Source organism: Cebidichthys violaceus, unplaced genomic scaffold (genome assembly GCF_023349555.1).
Source record: "Cebidichthys violaceus isolate CVI_PGR_0920_01 unplaced genomic scaffold, fCebVio1.0.p SCAF_28, whole genome shotgun sequence".
In the NCBI taxonomy this organism is placed as follows: Eukaryota; Metazoa; Chordata; class Actinopteri; order Perciformes; family Stichaeidae; genus Cebidichthys; species Cebidichthys violaceus.
In genome coordinates this window covers 874,713-901,373 of record NW_027176461.1, presented here as the reverse complement: position 1 = coordinate 901,373, position 26,661 = coordinate 874,713, and the positions used below count along the sequence as shown (strand labels likewise).

The 26,661-nt window shown below is 41.2% G+C and overlaps 1 protein-coding gene across 5 annotated transcripts in view; it reads right to left on the bottom strand.

Moving 5' to 3' along the window:
• Positions 1-1,161: 1,161 nt before the first annotated feature.
• The window catches only part of dtnbb (dystrobrevin, beta b), a 32,406-nt gene continuing 6,906 nt past the window's right edge, over positions 1,162-26,661 (bottom strand). The window contains exons 6-20 of one of the 5 annotated variants that reach the window (XM_068721505.1): positions 26,560-26,645; positions 26,123-26,277; positions 25,908-26,013; positions 24,878-25,044; positions 21,950-22,074; positions 16,564-16,638; positions 12,283-12,373; positions 11,211-11,299; positions 10,044-10,157; positions 8,475-8,571; positions 8,130-8,150; positions 6,172-6,331; positions 5,899-5,988; positions 5,454-5,507; positions 1,162-4,428 (exon numbers count right to left, since the gene is read on the bottom strand). In XM_068721505.1, the coding sequence (XP_068577606.1) occupies positions 4,403-4,428; positions 5,454-5,507; positions 5,899-5,988; positions 6,172-6,331; positions 8,130-8,150; positions 8,475-8,571; positions 10,044-10,157; positions 11,211-11,299; positions 12,283-12,373; positions 16,564-16,638; positions 21,950-22,074; positions 24,878-25,044; positions 25,908-26,013; positions 26,123-26,277; positions 26,560-26,645 (1,456 nt within the window). In that variant the 3' untranslated portion in view covers positions 1,162-4,402. The remainder of the gene's footprint in view (positions 4,429-5,453; positions 5,508-5,898; positions 5,989-6,171; positions 6,332-8,129; positions 8,151-8,474; positions 8,572-10,043; positions 10,158-11,210; positions 11,300-12,282; positions 12,374-16,563; positions 16,639-21,949; positions 22,075-24,877; positions 25,045-25,907; positions 26,014-26,122; positions 26,278-26,559; positions 26,646-26,661) is intronic. The other 4 variants (XM_068721506.1, XM_068721507.1, XM_068721508.1 and 1 more) reach the window with 4 other exon arrangements.

Sequence of the window (26,661 nt, the reverse complement as noted above, 5' to 3'; positions counted from 1 at the left end):
GCTAAAGGCTCATAGAACAGCTCGCTGTGAGGCTGATTGAGCGCAACGAGAGAGAGAGAGAGAGAGAGAGAGAGAGAGAGAGAGAGAGAGAGAGAGAGAGAGAGAGGAGAGAGAGAGAGAGAGAGAGGGAGGGAGAGAGAGAGAGAGGGAGGGAGGGAGAGAGAGAGAGAGAGAGGGAGGGAGAGAGAGAGAGAGAGAGAGAGAGGGAGAGAGAGAGAGAGAGAGAGAGAGAGAGGGAGAGAGAGAGAGGAAATGTGTGAGCAGCAGACGGATGTGGTTCACTGATGTGGAAGCAGTGGCGTCTCCTCTTTCAATGGCACTGAGTGGTTCATCTGAGGACAGCAGCCTCAGCATTAGCAAGACGACGCCACATGACCTACATGTGTGCTGGTGGAAACTCTGTCTCAACCTCGTCTCACCTGTATAGTTTTTCTCATTATCGAAATAGGACAGCTTTTGATTTAGGTTTGTAGGTGAAGCAGGAAAGGCCATTGTTTTATTTTGTCTGACTTGTTGGGAGTAAGTCTTAAAAGAAGCGGATGAGTTGTTAAGACATGTATTTACCTCAGTGTTCATGAGAAACAAACAGCTTTAACTAGACTCTGAGTGCATTTATAACAACAAAGAGATTATATGAGCCGAGGTCTTCATCAGCTACAGACAAGCTCACCGACTGACCGGGGCAAACATTTATTTCTACAAATCTGGCCAGACAATGACCACAAAAAAGGTGACAGGGGAACCAACAATAAAGAAGTACTCAGTTATTTAAGTAAAAGTATCAATGCAACAATGTAGAAATACTCTTTTACAAGTAAAAATCCCACACACTAAAAGTAGAGACAAATGATCAGCAACATATTCTTACACTGTTTAAAGTATTTATTATGCAGCAGAATGTTGCTACCTTATATACTTATTGGACAATAATGCAACACAATGTATTTGTATATATTATATATATACTATTCTGTAGTTTAGTAGCTGTCATGTAATAGGTAAAAAGTGCAAGTTAAGAAAAGGCTAATATAAAGTCAAAGAACCTCAAAATTATACTTTGTTGTTTCCCAACACTAATAAATATGTTTGGTAACAATAGAGGGACCTTTAGTGATGGTGAATCAAAACCACGGCAACAATCACGACACGACCCGTCAAAGCCATATTTTAAATCTTTTTAATATATCTCACATTTGATTTATTTACAAAAGACAGTGGCTTTGTGACATAAAGTGTTTTGTAAAATCAACATGAGAAACAAATGTGTACCAGAAGCGTAACCGTACAGAACACGTACATAGATAAATAACATCAGGGGAGCGTTTGTCGAACGAGGTCGTCCTTTTTGCACACCGTCTCTCTGCAAACAATTGAAGGATCACAAAGTATGCACCTCGGTATGACCGGCCGTGTTTTATTGGTGTTACCCCGGGCTGTTCTGACAGGGTGTACAGTATTGCCTCCACATTGACTGTAATGACATCAGTGAGTCTATCAGTAAATTTGGAATGTGTTGTCTGTCTTTATTAACACTTCAATGTTTTTTTTCCAGCAGTGGAAACCATTAACATCTCCAGGCATTCTGTGAATAAACTATGGGCAACAACAACATACTAATGCAGATATACTTTGATATATACCTGTTGTATGACACACAATGTCTGCAAACAGTTTGGCACAAATGTAAAGGCTGAGCATGAGTTTTCCCCCAGAACACATTAAATAAATAAATAAATTCCACAAAGTCACGGACATAAAGGCTGATGGATCATCTTATTTGCTGAATGGTTACTTTGTACAGCACTTTACAGAACAGCTACAGGCACAAACTGAAAGAATGGAAATCAACTTTAGAGTTCAAATGCTTGGCTAGAATGAAGGGGAAGACAGTAACTCTTTAAGTTTAAATCTGGACCTTGGACATGTTGACAGCAGTGGTCACAGAAGTTTAAATGACAGTACTTCAACTTTTACACCTTCGTCGTGTTCATTTATATTTGGGCGGCTATGCAAGCGCGAGTGTGCATGTGATTCTCATTACATTGACTATACTCCACTAACACTAAACAATAATAACAAAGAGCAGACCGGAGAACTGAATAAAAACATCACATTTAAAATGTCGATAGAAGAGGAGCCTCTTTTTGTTCTTTTTCTTGACACAGTGTAACAGGTTGTTGAAACCTTATACTCAGCTTATATTGTAGGATAGGCTTACTGTACAGATCTCAAAACAAAAACATCATGCTTTTCAGTTCGATTCAGTCCGATTTTACTTCCTTTGAGAGCTGAAAATATTACTATAAAACTGCTCCCAGACCTTCATCACATTGCATTGACTAAAAAACAAATATTGCTCATTTTTGAGCTGAATGGCGACCCTGAAGGACAAAAAAAAACATGGAACCAGAAGACAGAAATGTAAAGGTAACTTTGATTTAAGATGAACATCCTCTCTGGTTGACGGCTACCTCTGTGACGGACTTGCACGCCTGGCTTTTCCGTGAAAGACACAAATTCACACATACACAGACAAACTAAATCCAACAACATGCTTCACCAAATAGCACTTCAAAACAACTTCTCTCCTAATAATCACATTCTATACCCAGCTTTTAATCTATTGCTGTTGTTTTCCTCTACATATTCATAAAAGTGTTTCATTCCAAAAATTAGACAAATTGACTGGTGATCTGAGAGTGAAATGTACTACTTCAGGAAGTTCCAACTAAATCTCACAACAGGTATCACAAGCAAGTTTTAACCGTGAATAACAGTGGGTGTATGTTTTGGAATAAAACCCTCCATTTTGAATCGTCATTGACTTTAACCACCATATTTCCGCTCTGCAGTCCCTGAGCACCTACTTTCATTGCACATAATCATTTTCAATATTCCTTTAACTAAATAAAGCTATCAAAGCATTTCCTACTTGCTTATTATGACCTCACATCCCCACATACTGTACAAGTGTTCATTTTGTAAGTCACAACTAAAACTCAACGCCTAATTCATCACTATTTAAACATCCTGAGGTGCTTCCCTACACTTGAAACAATTAAATACGGAGGCCGCCAGCTAGTCAGGTGTGTTCAGTTAAGTTTTCACGAGGAGGAAACGATGAGGCTCATTTCTGTGTTTGTAGCCCCTTGGTTTCGCTTAATCGCACAGCCCTCGTATTTGTAAGGGTGGCTCACTGAGAGCGCAGTAGCAGCAGTACAGAATGTGACTCAGTGTGTGTGTGTGTGTGTGTGTGTGTGTTTACATGCACGCAGTATTCTGGATGCCAGCTATCAATCTTGTTTACCGTCTGAACGGGGATACGTTGTTATTGTGCGTCTTCCTACTGTAATAACAAATATTCCTGCACATATTCATAAAAATCATATTAACATGGAAACACAACTGTCTCCCTAAATAAACTAAGATATAAAATAGTGAACTTTAGAAGAGCTGGTAGGTGTATTTTTCCCCTTTTAGACAGAGCAAAGATAGCTGTTTCCCCCTTTTCCAGTCTTTATGCTAAGCTAAGCTATATGGCTGCTGGTGGTTCATATTTAGCATACAGTTATCATTTAAGTCTCTGTGAGACAGCAAACAAGCCGAGCGCTGTGACTTCCTGTCTCCAGTCTTTATGCTAAGCTAAGCTAACCATTTCTTTCAGGGTCCAGCGTAACTTAAACATGAGAATGGTATCGATCTCATCTTACTCTCAGCAAGTAGGCGAATATGTGTTGTTCCCAAAATGTCAAACTATTATTAACTGAAACATATCCAGAATTCTACTTTTAACAAACTTCAGAATATGAATGTGAAAGTAAACACACTCAGCATGAATTCTGAGACAAGACACATTCTGACACTCCAGCTGTCATCATGAACCCACAGAGAGCTGGCATAGCATGGTACAGTACCTAAATCCAAAAATCCATGAGTGCAACTTCATGCAAAAATGATTCAAAATAAATAAATAAAACAAAAGAAAAATACTAGCGCCAATCGTACAAAGTCACTAATAGGGAACATGTTGTCAGCTTTGTTTCGGGGCGTTCCCGTGGTCATGTGTTTACAGTATTTTATATACACAATGATCTGCTGCAATGGAACAGTTGGGGGAGAAAGCACAGCAAGCCATTCCTTAGCAGTCATGAGGGAACTCATTAATTAATTACAGTTTTTGTTTACAGGACAACACACACACTCGCTAATTAGACACATCTTGCTACCTGCAAGGTGCGAGGAGACTTTTTTTTTTCTTTTTTCACATAGTGAAATCCTGTTAGATTACAGCATGCATTACTCTACGTGCTAATGCCGGGGGTTGTTGTTGTTGTTGTTGTTACTGATTCTCTCCAGTTGATGACTGTATGTCCTTACAGGGTGGAATGGTGTCAGCTTGTCCTCAGTGCTTCTGTACTCTCAATGTGCCTGGAGAGACACACACACACACACACACACACACACACACACACACACACACACACACACACACACACACACACACACACACACACACACACAAAAGAGCATATTTAGAGCTGCTGACAGCCTGCAAAGTCTGAATTAATTTGTAAAAAAAAAAGTATAAATGACTGTTTGGCACTGTGCCATGGTGCCTTGCTACTTTGGATGGAGGGTTGTAAGTATTTTATTGGTGGACAAAGGTGCAGCCAACTCTTCCAATCCAACGAGTGCTGTCATAATTAGCATTAACTACTTTTTATCCAGTTGCAGAAAATAAATGTACGTCTGGCAACTTGTTCCTATAAACATATTATATACGGAAGCCAACAACGGTCGTGGTTGCATTCATTTTATTTAATTTAATTATCTTGAGATCATAGGTTAATTATCCCCTTATCTCAGAATGTCAGTGGGTTAATTATCTTGACAAAACTAGCTGTTGTTCCCAAGATACATTAACAGGTTGTTTTCTCGGGATGACGGGTTAATTATCTCGTTATCTCATTATCTCGACAAAACTATGTTTTTTTAGAGATAATGTGATAATTAACACTTTAAATGTTTTTTCATTTTCTTTTGAAAAAAAGACATATTCTGTTCACGAGGGAAAATAACCGGCTTTTGTTGAAACAACAGCTTGATTTCTCGATAATTAACCCATGATCAGTAGAAAACTATTTTCATATAATAACAGGATAAGTAACTTCTGATTGCAATAAAATGATTACCACTACAGTGATTGTCAACTACTATACGACATTATATATGCATAATATAATATACATTTATTATAACTCCTACTTTTTGTTTTTCATTCTACTTTAGCTGAAAAAATGGAAGGAAATACTGTTTATGTTTTGGCTTATATTTATGATGAACACACATAATTCTCCATTCTGTTTTTGAGTGGTATACTTTAGTATGACTTTAGAATAAAACTGGCTCTGAGAGATTGAAGTAGGAAACTATTGGCGTGTTCTTGGACGTACCTCTGTCCCCACCGTTCCTCATATTGGTCTCCTCTTCCACTCCCACGTCATCAACTGTAAAAACAAACCTGAGATTAGAGTGACATTGTTTTTGTTCACTATGTAAAAACTCAAATATAGAGGGAAACATATCAGAAGGTGTGAAAAAGACAAAAATGCAGAGTAAGATATCTCAGTAATAACATCAAATTTCAGGAAAAAACAATATAATTCATAATCCAGATGATGAAAACAGACTCAAAACATGAAAAGTGAAACCTACTTCTGAATGTTAAAACATTTCTGAGGACCACCTTCCCAAATAAATGAGAAAAAGAACTACATGACAAAAAAGTAGAAAACATAAACTGGGCTGTAAATATGTGTTATGCCACTGTATTAATGACCTAATAAATATACTGCTTACTGACGAGGCCCAGTGGTCGAGAATAGCTGGCAGACTCACCTGAGTGGAGCTCTTTCACCAGTGACGACATGGTGTTTGTGATTGAGTCAGCAGCAACTAATAGATCATTCCGAAGATTTCTAGGTACACCTAGAAAAAAAGAAACATTTTCAAATCAAAACATCAACACATGCAGTTCCTACTTTTGCAGTGTAATCATGTCAGAGTGTAAATAGGTCTGCAAAATATAATTTTTTCTGCACATCATAACTATTTTATAGGTTGTGCTTTTTAATGAACGCCCTTGTTTTTCAAGTGTAGGTGCACACTCACCCTGAGCGAAGGCCTCAAGCACGTCCCCTCCCACCCCTGCCAGGCAGTCCTGCGGTGTGTGAGTTGGGGTGGACCCAGCCGAGGTGGAGCGTATGGGCATGGGCATGGAGCAGCCCGCCCCGTGACTCGGGGAGGAATGAGGGGAGCCTCCAGACTGGGACTGCAACATAAAAACACCCATGACAGTTACAGTATCATCAGCTAAAAATGGAACTTTTAGAATTAGGTATTTGCTGTACTGTATGTAATCGTTTGACATTTTGGGAAAACCGCTTTGCTTTCTTGTCGAACGTTATATTAGACGATTGATTGCACTTTTATGTTGACACGGAACCACAGCTTTTGTTTTTTACACTTTTGTCTTTTACGGATTTAAGAAAGAGATGTAACATGAAAACTAGTGAGCTTTAGAGGTGGTGTGCAGATTTTGTTACCTTTAGACAGACCCAGGCTAGCTGTTTCCCCCTGTTTTCAGTCTTTATGCTAAGCTATGCTGAGCGACATAGTGTCATATTTACGATACGGTCTGGTCTCTCTCTGCAAGAAATCCTATTTCAAAAAATGTCCAACTATTCATTTATCCCAAATTTAGTTATTTTTGTTTGACCACAACAGGTGCAAAAAGACGAGCTAACGAATGTCACGAGGCATCTTTTTGCTGGTGTGTTGTTGGCCAATAACATGGCATTTGGGGTTATTTTCATGACATACTGCAGGGGTATCAATTAGAATTTCAGATTAAGAAAATCTCCTCGGGCAAAGGTCCGGAACATCATGTGAAATAACTTCTCTGACTCACGTAATAATTCTCCTACTCTTCATTCTCTTTCCTCGTCTCCCCTGTACGTGTAAATCTCACTCAAGTCAGGAAACTTGTCAGAATACCCATATTTGATTGGCTGAGCTGCATCACCTGATGTGATTTACAATGTATTGGTCGGTGTGTTTCCTGCACCGCTGAACAAGTGCCGTAAAGGCTGAAAAAGCTGCACCGGTTAAAGTAGAAGCGCTCCGTCAAAATTTAATAATTTTCGTTATCCATCGGTTTTAGGTTCTGGGTCCGGATACAACGGCGTCTGGGTCCGGATCCGGACCGCGGTCCGCCTATTAGTGACCCCTGACATAGTGGATAGTCGTCCGTCTGCAAGATTTTAGTGAATCTGGGCTTCTGATTGAGAGAAAAAAATTTGATTAATCTCTAAATCAATAAAGCCAATTCTGGAACGACTGCATTTCTATGGAAGACGCCGTATTGCAGTAACAGATTGCAGCTTTTTGGGAAGAGATGACCGTTTTGCTTCTAAAGGTGACTTTTATTAAAACAAACACAGACACAGATGTGACCAAAATAACTTAATCCTTTAAGGAAGAACAAACAAACACAATGGTTTAAAGGCAAGAAAACCATCTGGAAATCCCTACACTGGCTGGCTATACTCTGTGTCTATAGTGGACCTCTGCAGTGAGGGGTTAATGAGAACAATGTGTGGGTGAGCGACTGGGCCTGTGCTGAGATGAGAGCTGTACGTGTTTCTCTGGGACTGGTGCAGCCCCAGGTCGATGGCTCAGAGCCAAGCAGCAGATGGCCGGCCAGACTGCAGTCACATTACAGGGGAGGTTGTTAGTGCAGATGAAAGGAACAGGTCCCTGATATTTGGGCTTAAAAAAAACACAGTTCTCTCACCTTGTTTGGACTAAGGACTTGAGAAAACAGATTTTAAAGACTGTGTCGCAGTCTGTAGTTTTGCTCCACAATGGTGCTGGTGGATTAGCCTGGATAAGAGGACTGGATCACTGTAACCCAGTTAGTGGAATCCTATTATCTTCCTTCTTAAAACCTCTTGTAAAAACTTCCTTCAATCACATCTGTGTGAAGGAGGAGTATAGCAGCATGAAACTAAGTGCTGAGACTAGAGCCAGGTATTGTAGCCTTGCAAACTGAATTAAAGGCAACTTACAGCCTGCTTCTGCTCCTCATCCTATCAGCCAGCACAGGTAAGCAGTGAGAGAGAGCAAGAAGAGTGAGAGCAACAGAATTAAAGCAGCGGAAGAAGAAGAAGAAAGGGTTTTCTGCATGCACCATACGACGCATTGTCTTGGTTTTTAAAGAATCAAACATGTCAACATCTCATTTAATCAAACACGCCACCAAAGCTTTAAAACCGAGTCATGTCAACTTGATTAGCATAGACAAAACCTTTTAAAATGCTATTTTAATTAAGGCCAGTGGCTGAGTGTTTATGCACCGTCCTGGGATATCAACAGTGGTTCAGAGGCCTTGTAGAAACAGGTGATCGTCTTACCTTCAGCAGCCTCATGAGTCCTTCCAGCTGCACCATCAGCTCCCGTCTGCTCTCCTGCAGGGCCGACATGCGCCTCTCCAGCTCGTCCTTCCTGTGTCTGCAGCAGCAGGAAGGAGTTTTTAGGGACATTAAAACACAAGGGAGGAAGTTCTACTTTAATTTTATCTCTTTAATAAAACATTACAGCTTAATTGTCTGCCGAAATCCCTTTCTTTTTTTGTGAACAGTGTCTTTAAAATATTACACAAATGCACGTATTTCCTGTAGAGATGTGTGAGAGGGGATTCAGATTTACCATAGGGTCCAATAAGTCGAGGGTCAGACACAGACACTGCAGTCACATGGCATTTGCATCATGCCACTGCACTATATTTCACTATTTTTACTATGCCACAGTTACAAACATCTTAATTGGCATGTTGGCTCACATGACCATTTTATAAAGGCCTCAATGTGTTTAATTTACTATTAAATCTGGCCCACAAATTTTGTCCCCTACTGTGATTTTCTCACATACTTTTATTTAGAAAGGCTATGATATTGGAGCATATAAAGGAGCTCCCCCCCCCCCCACACATATTTACAATGGCAAGATGCATCTACTGTAGCTGCACTACTGGTCAACATAAATATTCGTGACCAACAAAAGTCTTATTTACGGTGGTGCACCTGACCTCTCCCAGGTAACTTAAGTTGGACACTCCTGTAAATATCTGGCCATTTTAGTCGAGGATTCTGGCCTATTATCGCTCTCTGGTGTTCACAGTGAGTAACTGCATTTTGCAAATCGGTCTGAAATTTAGTCGACCTCCAAAAACAAACATCTGCAGACTGTGAACACCTCTGCTCTGTTCTGTATGAACAGAATAAAGGCAACATCACAGCCGTCCAGCCAATGTGATGTGTGTGATAATGTCCTGCTATAAACCTGAATCACAAACAAGCGCAGTGAGCTGGCAAATGTTTCCAGATATGTTTGAGTTAAACTGGGAGAAATAATAAGTGGAATAAATGCATCCTCCAGTGATGTAAACCAATAGTTTTATTACTATGTTCTAAAACAACGTATGATTAGATTCCTGTACATCCAACAATCCTCTAACATGCCAAAGAGTGAGGAAGTACACTTCAAATTCATCTCTGCTATAACTGCGATTACCCAGCATTGAAGTATGTTATAAAACATTAGATCAATGTTGCATTGAAATCGCTGCCATGGCTGTTGACCTGACTGCTGATTCATTATTTAGGCCAGGCCGGACAAACAAGGAGTCATTAAATGCAACAAGTGCTGTTGACGCGTCCTCTCAGGGTGAGTCTCTTCCAAGAACTGAACCCAAGGGTCTCAGCGTCCTGCCAGCATGACAAATGCACACGTTGTTGCCGGTGAAGCAAATTCAAACCCCCCCCCCTGAATTAGCGGGACATTATTTCTTCTTGAAGAATGAGTCCAGCCTACATTAATGCAACAGCCCTGAAGTGGTTTTACTTCTTGATTTGCTATTTCTTCCTGTTGTTGGGAGGAAGATGCTCTAGTCAGAGGGGCGGTGGTGTCAGCAGGGATAATACCTGAGGAGCCGCAGTTCAGTAAGCAGCGTGGGGTTTTGCTGAGCTTTTTCTGGGGTCGGCTGGGAGGCCTGCTCGTGCTCCAAACGCAGCCGCTGGATCTCCTGGAGGATCTCCCTGAATGAGTTAATCAACCAGTTAAGTAAACAGCCAAAGATTCTTTACTTAGAGGACCAGAGTTTAGGCTCCATCTAGCGGTTAGGGTTCAGATTGCAACCAACTGAATATTAAGCTATCAAAAAGAGAGATTTTTAGTTTCAGGTGATTATACACTAATGAAAATATAATAATGATTATTATATTCTATTTATGTCAATAGATTCCCCATAAATCCTAAACGCTAGTCCTTTGAATTGAAGTGGTAATCCAATAAAGTAAGATTCCTGCACTCTACATTTTTCTTACGTAATAGTATTATCTGCAAAAATGTACTTACAGTAACAAAGGAAAAGTACTACTCATGCAGGATGACTGCTTTCATAGTGATTAAGTATAATCCAACATTTTGAGAATTATGCATCTTTTTTTTCAGAGTTGGGAATTTGCCAAAAAATAATCTGACACATGAAACCATAACTTTGATTCTTTTTGTTTCTGGTGAAACAATCAAGATTTAATGTTTAAATTCATGAGCTTCAGGGGCGCCGGTAGGCAGATTTAGTTACCTTTGGACAGGGCCAGGTTAGCCGTTTCCCTGATTCTAGTCTTTATACTAGGTGAAGCTAACCAACTTCATATTTACTGGATGTGGTATCTATCATCTCATCTAACTGTCGGCAAGAAAACGTATCCCCCAAAATGACAATCTATTCCTTTAACTATTCTATATAGTGCTGAGTTGTTTAAATTTGTAAATCATTTTCATAAACTTATCATATGCTTTGCATATAAAATCTAAATCTGCAAAGTAACAAGTATTTATAGTTTTCAGATAAATGTAGTTGAGTTAAAAAGTACAATATGTCTTTCCAAGAATATAATGGAAGAATAAAGTGGCATAACAATACTCAAGTAAAGCAAAGTACCTTTAAACTATATTCTAGTACAGTACTTAAGTCAGTAGTTTATTGAACTAATGATAATACTTAGTTACTTTACACCACTGCCCATCAGTAGAATAGCACTGATTAGCTTCTAATAAATAACTGATGTGAGAATACTACATTTTACCTGTTTTTGTTCTCCAGCTCTGCAATCAGCTGTCTCTGTTGTTTATTGGCATCAAAGTTGAAACCCAGATCTGTTGGAGGACATTGTTGCTGAAAAACAAAATTAGCATAGAATGGCATCAACAACCAAACGCTACCTTTTGACCACGGTGAGCAGTAATGACTCTCTGCTGGAGACGTGTAATGTTTCTGCATAAACAGGGAGCCATTTCATCTCACCACAGCGTTCCTTTATCCCTCTACATAAAGGGATGCAAAGTACAAATCCAAATAAAGCCAAAGTAACCCTACATGAACATTTACTGCCTTAGAAAACTGTGACTTGGGAGTCGTAGTTAACTTCTCTCCTGAAATTTTTTATGATCACATGCTTCTATTTTTTATGGAAGAATTCCTTGATGGTGCTTATTTAGTCATAAATATTTCTTGTTTCCAAGGCTTTAAAGTTATAATCCTTAAGATTTGTATGGAATCAAACCACATTTTTGAGTCTTTAATGGTGATCAATGTAATTGATTATCTCTTTATATAGTAGTTTCTATTAGTAGTGGCGGAGTCCGCCATTCTCGCACTAGATTCAGATTGCCTACAAAGGTGTGAGGGACTCACTGGAAAAATGTTTGTCATCCAGAACAATTTTATCTAATTGATATTAGCCTCACTGTTTACTGTGTACTCACTTCAACCCATGTCAGAGTTATATTAAGTTTGCTTAACATTTCCTGCTACCGGCGTCACACATTAAAAGCCATCAACCGGTGAAACACGCGGTGGCTTTTATTGTGAAGCAGTCACAGGAAACGCATTGCATTTGTGTTGGTTATCAATCACCATAATCTCCACAACAAGATTCTCACAGCGGATGATTTTTTTAAGTAATTATAACAAGTACAAACTGCAGGGAAACAAGTATTACATGGTTTAACTTTAACAGTGTGAGTAGCCTTTACGCTGCAGTTTCAACATGGAAGTTCTCTCGCCTCAATGAAGCGCCTAGAATTAGTTGTCGAAACGTTAGACGTGCGATGCGGGTTGACTGAAGCCCACCGAGGGCCGTACTGCGAGACACTCACTGTGGAGTTGCCCGCCTCGGCTGCCAGGCGGGCAGCGTAGCGAGCGATGAGGCGGTGCTCTTCATCTAGCCGACTGGGACTCTCCAAGACACTGCCCAAAGTCACAGACAGAGAAAGACATCACACACACACATACACAGCAACGCTGACTCTACTATGAAAAGCTCTTATGTAAGGAGGAGGGAAAGTTTGTGGAGTCAAAGTGATTACATCAAACTGTAGCATTGAGGTGACCTTAATGTTCGACACTTGGTGTTGATGGACACATAATTGGTCATAGCAGTGGACTGAGATGGATAATAGAGAATGCCTGCGTGCCAAATGCATTTGTGACTGTGCCAATGCTCGTTCTGGCCATTTCATCACCGACTGGAAATGTCAAATAAGGCATGAGACTTAAAATGGGCGTGGCATATGGTGTGGACAGATGACGGGACATATGCTGTCCCTTCTCGGCAGGCGGTCTGCAATGAAGAGTGAAGGAGAGGAGCGGAGCTGGGCTCCATCTAACGCTGACTGGAGAGTGAGCAATGATTAAGACCATTAAACCCAATCTGGCTCCAAAGCCGCTGCATCAACAAGCACAGAGCGCCTGCAGCTTTGACTACCCAGGCCCTTAAATACACTGCAAACCAGCCTTTTGATCCACTTTTGTATTAAAATCGTATCTTTCTCAAAGCAGATAAAATAAAAGCTGCCTGTGTGATGAGATCGTTTTAGCAGCACCAGCTTCTAACGCGCTTGTTTCAAAGGCCCAGTGATGATATCTTAAAATACTCTTTGGATCATTGGACTTGTTTCAAGATAGTGTCACCTGATTTAAAAATAAAAAAAATAAAACATTCAGTTGGTCTGCACTAGACTGTCAGGAAATGTCTTGCAAAATGGGACACTATGTAAATAATTTACTCTCATCCTCAGGCCAAAGCATAGACAGAGCCTGAGTTTCTTTTTGTATAATTAGAGTAATATATTAACGCATATCAGGCTTGGGTTGGCCCAGGAAACGCTGTGACCCAACGAGCTCTTTTGGAGCTGGACGGCATGTCTGGATGTTTGGGCGGCATCAGTATAAAAGCTGCTCCACCAGGGAGTTTCCTGGCACCACCTGATGGTCTGTTCCAGGTTTTGGACAAAGATGCATTGACTGCCTTCAAGCCCTCCTGAACTGGCTTCTTTCCCAGACACTTTTTATTTTTGTCTCTCAGTTGAAAATACCACCATTTTCTTTTTTAAATATCTCAGTACTATTTCGGTCTCAAACGTGACAGATTTTGCTTTTTAAACACTGAGTTCTGATTGGCCTGATTGTGATATAACTGAAGGTCAAGACTTTTAGAGGCCAGAGATCCACATCTGTTGAACATCTGGAGGGACGATGCATCTTGTTCCTGATTTTCCCCGGCAGATTGTACTTGTTAATAGGATGAGGCAATGTGGTTGGAATCAATAACCTGATATTAATAACAATATATTTTGTGAATTTGTAATCAAATCTTAAGACAAATTTCATACTTCGCAAAGTTGGATGGACTGTCTTATTGACAATAAGGGATAATCGTGTTGCAATATCATCAAAGCTCGACAGATAAAGTTTTAAAACTATCTTATAGTTCTTGTCTCTTTTAAATCTTGAATATTTAGATACTTCATTGGTTAACTATTTGCAGATCTGCTTTGCCGTATAAGCTGTGACGTGATCGAATAACTTGGTGTATTTAGTTACAATTGTTCAGACTCGTTTTTTAGTGACACAGCAATCCCTGGCCTCATGTTACCTCACATGAAAATGATTTCAATGAGCTCCACACATTCAATTTAAATTAGTATTTTGACTGTGTATTAATGCTAAACTTAAAGTGAAGTGGTGCCAAATGTAAGTAAAATCCTATTTAATGAAATCAAGAACTTTGTGCCATGATTATGAATTCATTCCAATTCAAGTCATTCATTTTGATAGCGGAATTTTGTAAAATAGTAATAAAATATTTGACTTTCATTACCATACAAGTCCACTGAAAATCACGACACGATAATATTGAGTAATTGCAAAGCACAGCTTGATCCATTTGAGGTATTTAGCATAGTTGCGTTATCAAGTTTGATTAGATGTAGGGCCAAAGTTAGTTTACTCACCGCCAATTGTTTTAATGTCGGCTTGTCTGTTGAGCATGTGTCACACAGTTAATGACTGTGTTTCCACTCTGACTCACAGTCTGCCAATTCTCAGTTAACTCTGAATCAAAACTCATCAAGCTCAAGACGGCGCTTTCTTTTTCCTTTTTTAATTTTATCTTCTGCCGCCGTGGTTCTGCATGACTAACAAGTAATAAATTGCGGTTCGCCCTTGGAGGACGAGCTCGTGGTGAGCGATTGTCTCTGAGAGAGAGAGTGAGGTGGGAGGGAGCAGATGCCATGTCAGCAGAGCAGACAGTATCAGAGAGCGGACTATGATGGAGGCTGGCAGCACAACACCCACCATTTCTCAAACAGAGTGCGTTCACTTTCTACCGATGTGTTTTGTGTTTTTCAATGAACAAGGACGGCACCGGTGCTGCTTTTCAGTTTGGGGGCTCATGAACTGAGGCAGAGCCACAAGGAGCTTTGCATTATTCAGCAGCTGCATCTTTGACTCATCGGCCCTTCATGTGAGAGCAGGCAGACCGGTGCCGGGTAATTATAATAATAGATTAATATTTACAAACCAAATATGACACAGCGAGAGGCTGCTAGGAATTGGCCTTCTGTTCTCTGCAACCAAACCTCAAGTGAAGCCTGCTCCTTCCCTCCTCATTCAACATCCTATCTACCGGTATCCACACTGACTCTCAACACAACTTATTTTGGAAGCGTCACGGTGGCTTAATGCGCAATTTCTGCCCTAAATATGGCAGCTTTGTAGTTGTTATGCCCCCCCCCCCCCCAAGGCAGCAGCATCCTCGGTGCATGACATCTTCCCAAAGCAGCTCTGACTCACAGAGCAAAATGTCAAGACAAAGGTTATCAGGCTCCTTCATTACTGCCACAGTGAAACAAACCTCAGGAGAGCGTTGCGCTGCGACACGTGACGTCTTCCACTGACCTCCACGGGTCTGGATGCGAGGCATCATTTACCGCCTCGGGTGTCCCCGTCTCGTCAGCCTCCTTCAAACCTGCTCTAATCGCGATACTGTCAGCCCTCTGAGACGAGACTGCACCGCACAAAACGTTCATCTCTGCAAGAAACTTAATCTAGTATTGATTGTTAGCATCGCGTTGTTCTAAATAGGAACTCTTCCAGCAAGGCTAGATAATTACACTTTTACTTTCACATTTTGAGGTTCAGTCTTGCGCTGATGGAGATTTTTTGCAGTGGGCATGCTGCCCTTCAGCTGCCTGGGTCGTTGGTAGTACCGTATGATATCCCGACCCAGAAGAGCAGACGTGGAAAAAAACAGCCACAGACTTCACTCAAGCTCTTTCTGAATTCTCTACCAAAGTCTATTTTCTGGATTTCAATCAAACACCAGATCTAAAACAGGGTTGATGTGCACACCGCTCTTCTCTTTCTGTACACCAGACAGTGGCGTCTCGTCCCTTCTAATGTGCCGTGGGAAGTCCTGAGTCCCTGAGCGGTCTCATCTTGCAAACACAAATTGACGGAAAGATGCGAGAGAGAGAGAGAGAGAGAGAGAGAGAGAGAGAGAGAGAGAGAGAGAGAGAGAGATACTGTACACAAAGGGAAAATTCACCCCGCACAGGACAGAGTGCAGATCCATTAAAGCCGCCTCAAAGTGCTCTCCATTATCATTCATAACCACAATGGCTCATTACAAATGGGAGTAAATAATAACAGAGGTGGCCTTTAACTGAGAGGGGCTGAAATGAGAGGACAATTAGGCTGCTTTCACGGGCCTCTCGGCTGCTATCCGCTTACATGATGAGGCTCCAATTCTATCATAATCTATTTGTCATATCAAACCTTTAAGTAGGAGTGCTCACACATTCTTCATGACAGCGTAACAAATTTTTCTCCAGAAATACACTCACAAGGGCATGCTGCTCGGATGCAAAAAATATGTGTCAAGTGTGAGGGAACAAATAACATCTGTAGTCTGATTTTCTGCGCTATCTGTCACCCATTCTGAGTGAATTCTGCGGGATTAAAAGAATGTATTTTTGTAGGTGTGGAACTCAACGTGACACTTTGATATCTTTCATGAAAGCATTAGCTAATGATGTGGAATAATCAGAACCATATCTTTGGAAAGACATTGTGCGTTTATGCCTGGGAGTGCTTACCTTTTGGTAGGAGTAGGTGTCCCAGAGGACATGAGCATTGTGTCGTTCATGTTGTTGGCCGCTGGTTTCGGCTGACTAAAAGACAAGATTAGAGGTCTTTAATGCTACACTGCAGAGGCCTGTGGCGCTTGTCACCAGGGAATGGGGTAGAGGGCATTTGCATTTTATTAGTAATCATGAATCAGCAATCCTGACTTCAATTTATTCCAACTGTACAAAAGAGAGTAAGAGGGGTGGCAGGGGGATCATTATAAACTGTACTGTAGTGTGGTGCACACAATGTTGTTCTTGAGTTAACGAAATAATTGACTTTTCTGGGAATTTAACTGTTTTTGGGGCTATTAGCTTCAACCTAATTAACATGAGCGAGAGCAACGACAGCAGACAAGGAAACTAATTAAACTGGAGGTCTGTGAAGAACTAGGAAAGGTGACATTGTGGGAGGTAATTTGTGAGAGTAAACAAAGCGATGGGGTCCATCTGGCTGCTGCATCGGTGCCCCCCCCCCCCCACAAGCTCAACAGAGCCCGTACCCTCGGACCACGGCGTCTCATTAACGGATCAGAATATATCGCTCAGGTGCTCTTCACTCGCCACAGAGAACTCCATTTCCACGTCTCTGTAGTAGCATCTCCTCAATCTGCACGTAGTAGCTCTCTGTAGCCGTCTGCTTTGATTCTATTGTAACTGACTTTTATTCAAAGCACCTCATTATCACATAAAAGGCAAGAGCACTGAACAGCATGGTGTCCCGATAGGCTTATTTGTCCAATCAGCGTTTTTTGGCCAAAATCAAACTATTTATATCCCCGTTGTGCGGAATACTGTTATCAGCACAAGACACAGAGCGTCTGTCTGCCACGGTGCCACAAAGTGCCTCAGCAGCACACGCGCTCTTCTTTTCTGTGTATTATTGTGCTTCTAAAAATAAGAGCGAGTGAAGCTGCATCATTTCTGGATCATTAATTGTATTCAAATAATTTGTGAGCTGTTCATAAGCCAAAGTACATATTTCCCCTGCATTAATGTGGATGCTCGTGGGGGTTAAGCGGATTCTTTTTAAAGACACATTGTAATTATTTATTGGTTCATACATTCACATTTCCCTCTGGACTAGCCCAACAGATCCAGCCAAGGACGGTCCTGCATCACTAATTTATATATTATAACACAATCCTGCTAAATCTGATGTTTCAAACAATAACATAAAAACTGTCAGTCCTCAAACCTGCACATGCTGCCTTTAAGTCTCCTTCACAGACAGACCGTGCGCACAATTACTCCAAGTTCAACGTTTCCCTCTCATTTAACGCTCATTTGTCTTTACAATAATCCACCCCGAGGGTGCAGACAGAAGAGGAGACACGGGGGCATCACACTTACCTCTGTGAGGAGAGAGAGCACCTGCCCGGCTGGCAAAATACATCCAACTGCTGCTGTTTCCAGATGCCTAATCTGCCCTCAACTGAGCAAGCGAGCGTCTCAATGTACTACACTGCTGCTGTCTCCAAGGAAACTCAGCGGTCACGTGATTTCATGACGCCATGGATTTCTCTCTCTCTCTCTCTCTCTCTCTCTCTCTCTGACTCTCTCTCTCTCTGACTCTCTCTCTCTCTCTCTGACTCTGTCTTTTCGCCTCTCTCTAACACATGAATACACACTGGAAATTAGGGAAATGCCACTTGCTCAAAATACCTCAATTGCAACTTCCACTCTCGTCCCTAACAGAGAAAACAAACTGGCCTCTGCAGTGCATACTATTATTGCATTTTAAAGATCTCGACTCTTCCGCTTACCTTCAGCGAGTTACATAAGTCAAAGCTCCTCACAGCCATCCCTCTATAAATAATCATCAGTCCTTTTCAAGCACACCAATATAACTCCTGTGGAACTGGAGGGTTTCTTCTTACGTAAAAGTATTTCATTTTCCTCTCAGATCTGGATTCATTCTAACAGACGTCCTAACTCATTCACATCAGTGTGTACAGCCCCCGTGGTTCACCGGCTGAAGAAATGCTGATCAAAGACACACACAGTCCAGTGTTTCAGCCGGTGCCTCAGAGGTCAAACCGGAGTGAGTTAACTCAACATTTAGGCGCTAAAAGATCAAAGTCTGCAATGCGCTAGGCCTCGTGCTACCTGCGTGCAGTGAATGACAACGGGCCACCCTTTCCTTGCACTTGGCAGGGGTACAGGGGGAAGTGAAGTCTGGTGAGGCTTCAAACACACGTATTCACCTTATTTCTGACAAACGGATGCACGGCGGCCCTTCAACTTCTCTCAGCAGGCTAAAAAAAATACGCAAACATGAAGCATCCTCTCCCGCTGGCAAAAGGTACTCCTGTTTCCCCGATGCCTGGGCCATAAAAACCCCAACGGATCACGCTCACAGAAAAGTGAATTTCATGCCCGTTCTCTCTCATTTGAATGGCACTGATGGAATTTGACCAGGAGAATAAAGAAAGATGTTAAAAACAGAGGAAGGCGTTTAAAAATGTAAAAAGGAAATTCTGGGGATTATGTAGAGAGTGGAACATTGCTAAATATTAAACATGGCACCGAGATTGTGACACTAAAGTGTGTGTTCCACATTAATGCAAAGTATGGTAAGATGCCTATTTTCGACTATTTTGGTGTTTGAAGTCTTTTGGCAGAAGCAGCGCTAAGTCTGCAGGTAAGAAGCCGTGTGATAGATTTAAAGTTCCTGAGACAGACGGTGTCTACAAACCTACAACTCAAACTCTCCAAAACACAAATCCACAAGAATCCCTCTGACAGTTTTGAGCGGAGGGAAACATTCACAGCTCAGCTCGCTGTTGCTCTTTGCTTTCAGACGGCAGTAAATATTTTAAAAACAGTTTCAGAATAGATTCACTTTGTCTGTAGAGGATGCGAGCGGTTTGGACAACTCTGAGACGCGTGTCCGTTAAGTTTGGGAGTTTTGATCAAACCTGACGCCTTAGCCCGATTCTGCCATTATTACTCACTCACAGTGGCTTCATCCGCCTCACACACACACACACACACACACACACACACACACACACACACACACACACACCTGAGAGACCACGCTCATGGATGTCTCCTCCTTCACAACAAGAAATATCACCTCTTCACAGACAACATTCATCAGGATCGGCAGCTGCACTAGTTTTAGAATACCAAGAGCACATTTCTCTCTGTTAAGGATCATCAACAAAATGATGTCGATCCAGAAGAGAATCAGAGGCTTGGCAGTTTTCCTGGGACTAATTATCTGAGGGATCCAGTTTTAGGGAAGATTTCTGTAGCCAGCAGGCGAATCATCACGGGAATGCTAGGCGTACAATTACTGTATTCCCCCATAATTTCCCTGAAATCGACCATTAACAAGTGAGAATTATTCCATTAGTGCGAGCTCTTCTTTTCCGGCTCGTGGCTACAGAGAGAGCAGAAGTGAGATTTACACTTGTTATCTTGGATTTAAAAGGAACAGTTCAAATTTTTGTGAATTATGCTCATTTGCTCAGAGTTGGAGACTATTTACGGCTCATATCACGGCTCTATCAGTTAGATGTGAAGGCACAGCCAGCAGCCAGTTAGCTTAGCTTAGCATAAAGACTGGAGACGGGGGCGGGGGGCATCTGGCGTCATCTCCACATTTCTTTTTGTGGATTAAACAAACAAGATATAATATGTTAATTAGTGAGCTTTAAGGCCACTGATTGGTGGATGTTATTACTCTACGGTAGAGCCAGGTTCACTGTTTCTCCCTCTTCTTTACAGTCTTTATGCTCAATCTCAAATCATGTGCCATATTCCAAACTAACAATGATCTGTATATTTTCATCATTGTGTGCACAAAATAGTATCTTTTAGACTCTCCAATAAAATCTGTTTTGTTCAGTGCGAAGACGTGCACAGTTAAATATGGAGGCGTTAAATCTGAGCCAAAAATGAGGATGTCACCGATGAATACATATTTTGAATGGCTGTCAGGTTTAGGAAACATCTTTTCATGGTTGATGAGAGGCGCTACTTCATCACCACACACAAATAGAAAACAGAAATGCTTCTGGAACCAAAAATAGACATTTTTCATCAAAGACAGGGACTTTGACAATAAAATGGAGACAGAGAGACATTCAGATGTCTCAGGGGTCAACAGGCACATCCATTATCCTAAAAGTCAGTGAACAAACACACAAACAATGCCACCATCCTTGAAATGCCACCTGAGAGAGCATGAGAATGCACTTTGTCCATTAAAGTCTGAAAGAAATACATAACGACAAGAAGTTCCTCGAATTTCTACCCAACTAGTTTTAGCCACACATTTTATTTGAATCAATATCAATCTACTCAGCGACACAGTGCCGATAAATCCTGTCGCCTCATTGGAGGGAAACAACGCAGGTCGACAGCTGATCCTCCACGTTGTGATGAATTGTAAATTCATGCAAATATAACTTCATCTTAAATGCATAAGTGTGGGCACAATGCAGAAAAATCCTCCCCGAGCCTGGAGGAGATGACGCAGTAGAAGAGGAAATCATGTGGATGTGTTTACGTTGTGTCTATTTTTCTCGGCGTTCACTGAGCTGGTTTCTCCCCCACGATGTAGCTCACTATCAATTACTCACTGACACTTGCCAGAAGCGAAACCATAGACAGACAGCTTAGATTTAAGGTCGTGACTGGAATATGAATATGAGGATTCTGTTATGGAATGTGCCATGAGAAATGTTGAAAGTAAATCGAGAGATTTCCTGTGATCCTATTAATGCCATGAACAAGTCAAAATCATGAAATCACCTTTTTTAAACCTGAAACATGATTTGATTTTTGTTTTGGTGGAGGACAAAAGCGAGGCAAAAGTTTTCGGCGTGTACACGATGAGAACAATATGAAGTGACCTTAGCGATGTGGACTTCTGCGGATGTATCTCGGCGGTGGAATCGATTATGGAAATCGTTCAATTTTTCAACTGAAACATAAATGAGTCTCCGGGGTTTAAGACAGCAGCGCAGTATAATGCATTTCCTATAATGACATCCAGGAGCCTCAAAGCCTGGAGTGTGAGATTTATACCACCGGCCCCGATTCATTGCCAACAGACTGATGAGGGAGCCTGTGCGGTTAACGGCAGCCGTGGCTGAACCCGCGTAGTATATCACAATTCCCACGTTAGCAAATAATCCCGGTCTTGACATCTTAGCGAGATGGCACTCTTATCAGTCATGTAGTGACAGGGAATAAAAGATGGAGGCAGTTACATGACAAGAGGAGACTGTAGATCACGAGCACACTGGGGCCTTGCTGTGCGATTAATCGACAAATCAGTCGGGTTTCCCTCGTTAATGACTCAACCAGTGGTAACAAATGCTTTTGAAATGGTACTTACACAGTATGGGTGAGTTCCTGTGGTCTCTCAGCCTGCTCGGGGAACACAGGATGCGGCGGCTCTCCGATGGGGACGCAGCCGAGAGATTTACTGATTGCGTGGCTCAGCTTTTTGGCCGGAGACTTCTGTGAGGAGGGCAGAACAAACAAGAGTGTCTGTCAGGTATTGGCAGCGTGGCAACTACTAACTACAAGTTAGTGTCGAGCCCTGCCTTGTGTGTTGTATCATTGTGTTGGAATAGTAGAGACAGTTTTAAGCCGCTTCAGAAGTAATTTACATAACCGGGTCAACAGTTTGTTTACTGTGCCAGAAGTGTGGATCAGCAGTAGTTTGTGCATTCTCAGTTAAGTGCTTGTATCTGCTGCTTCTCCCGGAACTGCAGCACAAAGAGTTCTCTCCTTAGCGTTTATTTATGTCACCTGGACAACTGAAGACAGTTGTATGAGTTTGTTGTGAATTGGTTAAAAATACTGTGCAAAGACAACTTTGGGTTTAATCATCTTTTCAGGAACTTCCATTTCTATTGAGCGCCAAGTTGAATACACCAGAACTTTCCTAATTCACAATTTCAATATTGACATGAATGTTACTTACAGGTTGGAAAATGGCAGTTACACGTATGATAAGTTAATGTGACATAAATGTGGCATAACCATTCCATTATTGATAAATGATCTGATAGATAATGCTGTGACTCTACTTATAGTAATTCACTGATAACCAATTTCAGTGTCGTTAAATCTGACCCTTTTGGTCATTTCACACTAACTGATTAGTACGTTTTGGCCGGTGATACTGCCGGCTAATCAGAACTGTGGTGGATGGTTTTCTGGGCCCCGTTCCTCGTACGTGGTTCAACTAAGTCGATCAAATGTCCTATTAGCCTGCTTAAATTAACCCGATGATTGAAGTCAGGCTATCTCGGTTTCTCAAAGGCTGATCCTCGCTCAAACAATCTATTTAATTCGAACCAGACTTCAGTTATCAGGATAATTGCGCGTGCCCGTCCTACTTCAAAAGGGGGAAAGCGTCGATCACCGAAACCATGATTTTCTAACAGTACAATGGCAAAGAAAGTCAAAGAAAGAGCCTCTTTTTTCTCCGCTGACGAGCAGGAGATGATCATGAACGCATATGAGGAATTCATGACCATAATCATGGCAAAATCTAACACCGCCACCGCTGCGAGGGCTAGACGAGAAGCACGGCAAAATATCGCAGACAAGTTAAATGCGTAAGTGTTGGGAAAATGTATAGGCTAATTTGAAGTGCCTCATCACCCCAATCAATCAGATTACATTTCTTTAAATGTGCCTGCTGGCAGTAGGCTTCATGGAATGCATCATCGAATGAGATCTTGCTTGCGAAAATAATGATCTCAACTCTTTAAGAATAAGTAGATAAAAACAAGCCCAAAGAGTATCTAATTGATACAAACTAATAGATACTTATGAGGATATATGTTCTGTATGCGCTTATGTATCATGTACTATATATGTGTATATACATGTATGTGTAGATTACCATATAGAAGTAGGAGTTTGAATATGTGTGTGCGAATCTGTGTATGGGCAGATCAGTATGTATGTATGTATTATTCATAATCAGAAATTCAATCAATTCAAGCAGTGAGAAGAAATTGTGTGTGTGATTCTCTCTATTCTTATCATAAGTCCACCTTAATAATTTTCTACAATAATGATATGTTATGGTGTACTAATAACACTGACATATAACTATGAGTGCTTTCAAACCCCATGTAGATGCAACCCAGCCATCAAGAGGACATGGGAGCAAGTAAAAACTAAGCACAAAAACATCATTGAGAAGGGTGAGTCAATACAATATGTGCCATGGTAATGTAATGAACACATCCATAAGTTTCTTAAGTGCCAAATAAACTTTACGAACAGCACAGCATGCAGCGGCTTTCCCGATGTTCTCCACATTGCCGAAGTTGTACAAAAATGTACCACTCGCAAAACAGCGCAAGGCTATGCATACAGTCTGTGAGACGGTCGATGCTCGGCTGCGGCGTGTGGTGTTCGCAATGTATGGCTCCAGAAGGTCTTGTAAATAAATGATTCCTTTTCGGCAGAATCGATAGCGCTCGTGTAGGAAGTCATCATGATGTGATAACGGATCTTGGCGATCTCGAAGAACTCTCTTCCTATAAAACGCTAATCAAACTAATATCGCTCCTTCATCAATAGGATCTCTGAGGAAGGGAGCTGCCATTTTTTTTCGGAGGAGTGGCAAGTTTATCCAGCTAACTTAAGTTAGCCTGCGCTGGAGCAGGTTCAAGTTTATGGATGTGTTGCTATGGTGATTTTGCCAAACTTGCTTCGTGGAACCAAAAAGCCTGATTTATGTAATCTTATCCTGAAAATGATCAGGCTAACTCAGTTAGCCAGGTACGAGGAACGGGGCCCAGCTCTGGAAACCAAATAAATAAAATACGGTGAACAACGTCCCACGTGTGTTTCATACACATCATTTACACCAATTTGTCACAAAAGTGGGAAATCATCAGGAACACATTCATCCACCTACCCCTCATGATAAACATTATACATGTTTTGTTTTTACATATCATAAACAGTGGTTTGTGTTTTAATGTAATTCAAGTCCTGATTCATTCTGTGCAAAAAAACAAGTGGGATGGGAATTGGATTTGGAATCCAGTGCCTTTGACTTCCCTTGTTTAGATTAGATTTATAACATAATGATGAGACAACAGGGCAGATTCATTCAACACAACTTAATTTGCCAAAATAAAAGCCCATAAAATCCCTCTTGGATTAATCTGACAGGGCAGTCTGCCGTGTTGTGAAATCACTGCAGACGCTCACAGAGATATTGACTCTGGGATTGATTTTGAAGAAAGGCACGATGTCACGTCGACAGTGATTTGGGCTTTTAACTTACCCAAGATGAGTGCTCCTTCATCTGGTGCTGGTTGCTATGGGGACCGTTGGCATGGCCACGCCAGAAGCAGCTCTGGCAGAGCTGGTAGCCATGACACTGCTGGCACCGGTACCGGAAACCCATCATGCTCTCGCTCCGGCAATATGAACATTCCACCGGATGGAAGACTGGGCGGTAAAAAACAACAAACAGAGACATCTTACAAAGAGCTGCTATTTTATAGTTTCTATTTTTCTTCTGTTTTATTTATTTTTACATACCTCTAATTATTTATTTTATTTTATATTTGACCTGTTCTATGTTTCTGTGCTTGTTTCCTATTTTACAAACAAAAACCTTTGCATACAGTCACTTTTAAGACTTCACAACCTTTTAGTCTGACGTACAAGGTTTAAGAAACCTTGAACCAGTAGTTTCTTAGCTATTAGGTTTGTGTACTCTTCTAAAACAGCAGTGGTGGAAGAAGTACGTGTGTATTTTACTTAAGTAACTGAGCAATATCACTCTGTAAAAATACTAATACAAGTAAAAGTAATTTTAAGAACCCACCTCAGTATAAGTATGAAAGTATTAACAGCAAAATGTAATAAAGCATCAAAGTAAAAGTACTTGATTTAACACATAAGCAGCATTTTAATGTAACAACTGGTGGAGATGAACCTTTGACGTGCTTTATATATTGTTGCATAAATATTTGATAAATTATTCTAATGTTACTTAATCTGTAAAGTAACTAGCGACCTCAGTTAAATATATAAATATAGTCAAGTAAACTACAATATTTCACTCTGAAATGTAGTGGAGCAGAAGTATAAAGTAGCATCAAATTGGAATACTCTAGTACATCATTGTACAGTAATACAGTACTTGAATAAATGTCTTAGTTACTTTCCACCACTGAAAAAGCAAGCTCTAGTTGGGGCCCTTGTCAGGTTTCACATGTCTACGAGTTGTTGGCAGTTTTATCAATGTTGAAAATCCATTATGGAGGTTGAGTGTGAGCATGAATAGCTGAGAGTCCAGATCTCACCATTTTCAACATTGGCAAGTCGGTGCATGAGCGGCAGCCACACGAGGCATTGAGGGGGAGGGTCGGCCATCAACACATCCAGAAACGTGTTCAGCATAATCTTCTTCTAGACGCAAACACACACGAGCACATGTTAAACGAGGCGCGTGGGTGATTACAGAGTTAAAAGAGGACGGAGAAGGAGAGGGTCGAGCGTTCCGACGTCGTCCTCGTACCTGCTGAGGGAAGCACGTCCGCACCGAGTGCTCCGTGTAGCCAAAAGAAGGGCCCTCGAACACGGCTGTGGGGAGTTTCAGCACCTCGCGGAGAAACTGATCAAACTTTGCAAACATCATGACTCCGCTTGAGTCAGAGATCTGTGAGAAAATATCTGAGAGAGAGCCAGAGAAAGTCAGATTTGCTATTCTGAGCAAAAAATAAAAGTGCAAAACAGGCTTTAGACACATATGTGAATGTGTTGATCCCACAGTCTGTATACTCAGCAATAAGCGCAGTTAAAGCCAATTAATTCTGCATACATGTTCCAACGGTGCCCCCGTGTGCTCGATTTGAGCAACTACATGAAGGTAGCCATGACATCAGATTTCAGAAAATCCATTCACATACATATCTTCTGACATGGTGCATGTAGGTGGCTTAGAAATGCACTTACAACGTAGTTTGTCCACAATTTTCCCTCCACACATTGTTGACAGCATGGCTTTCATTGAGAAAACCGTCAGCTTCCCATGGCTTTCACTGCAAGTAGAAAGAA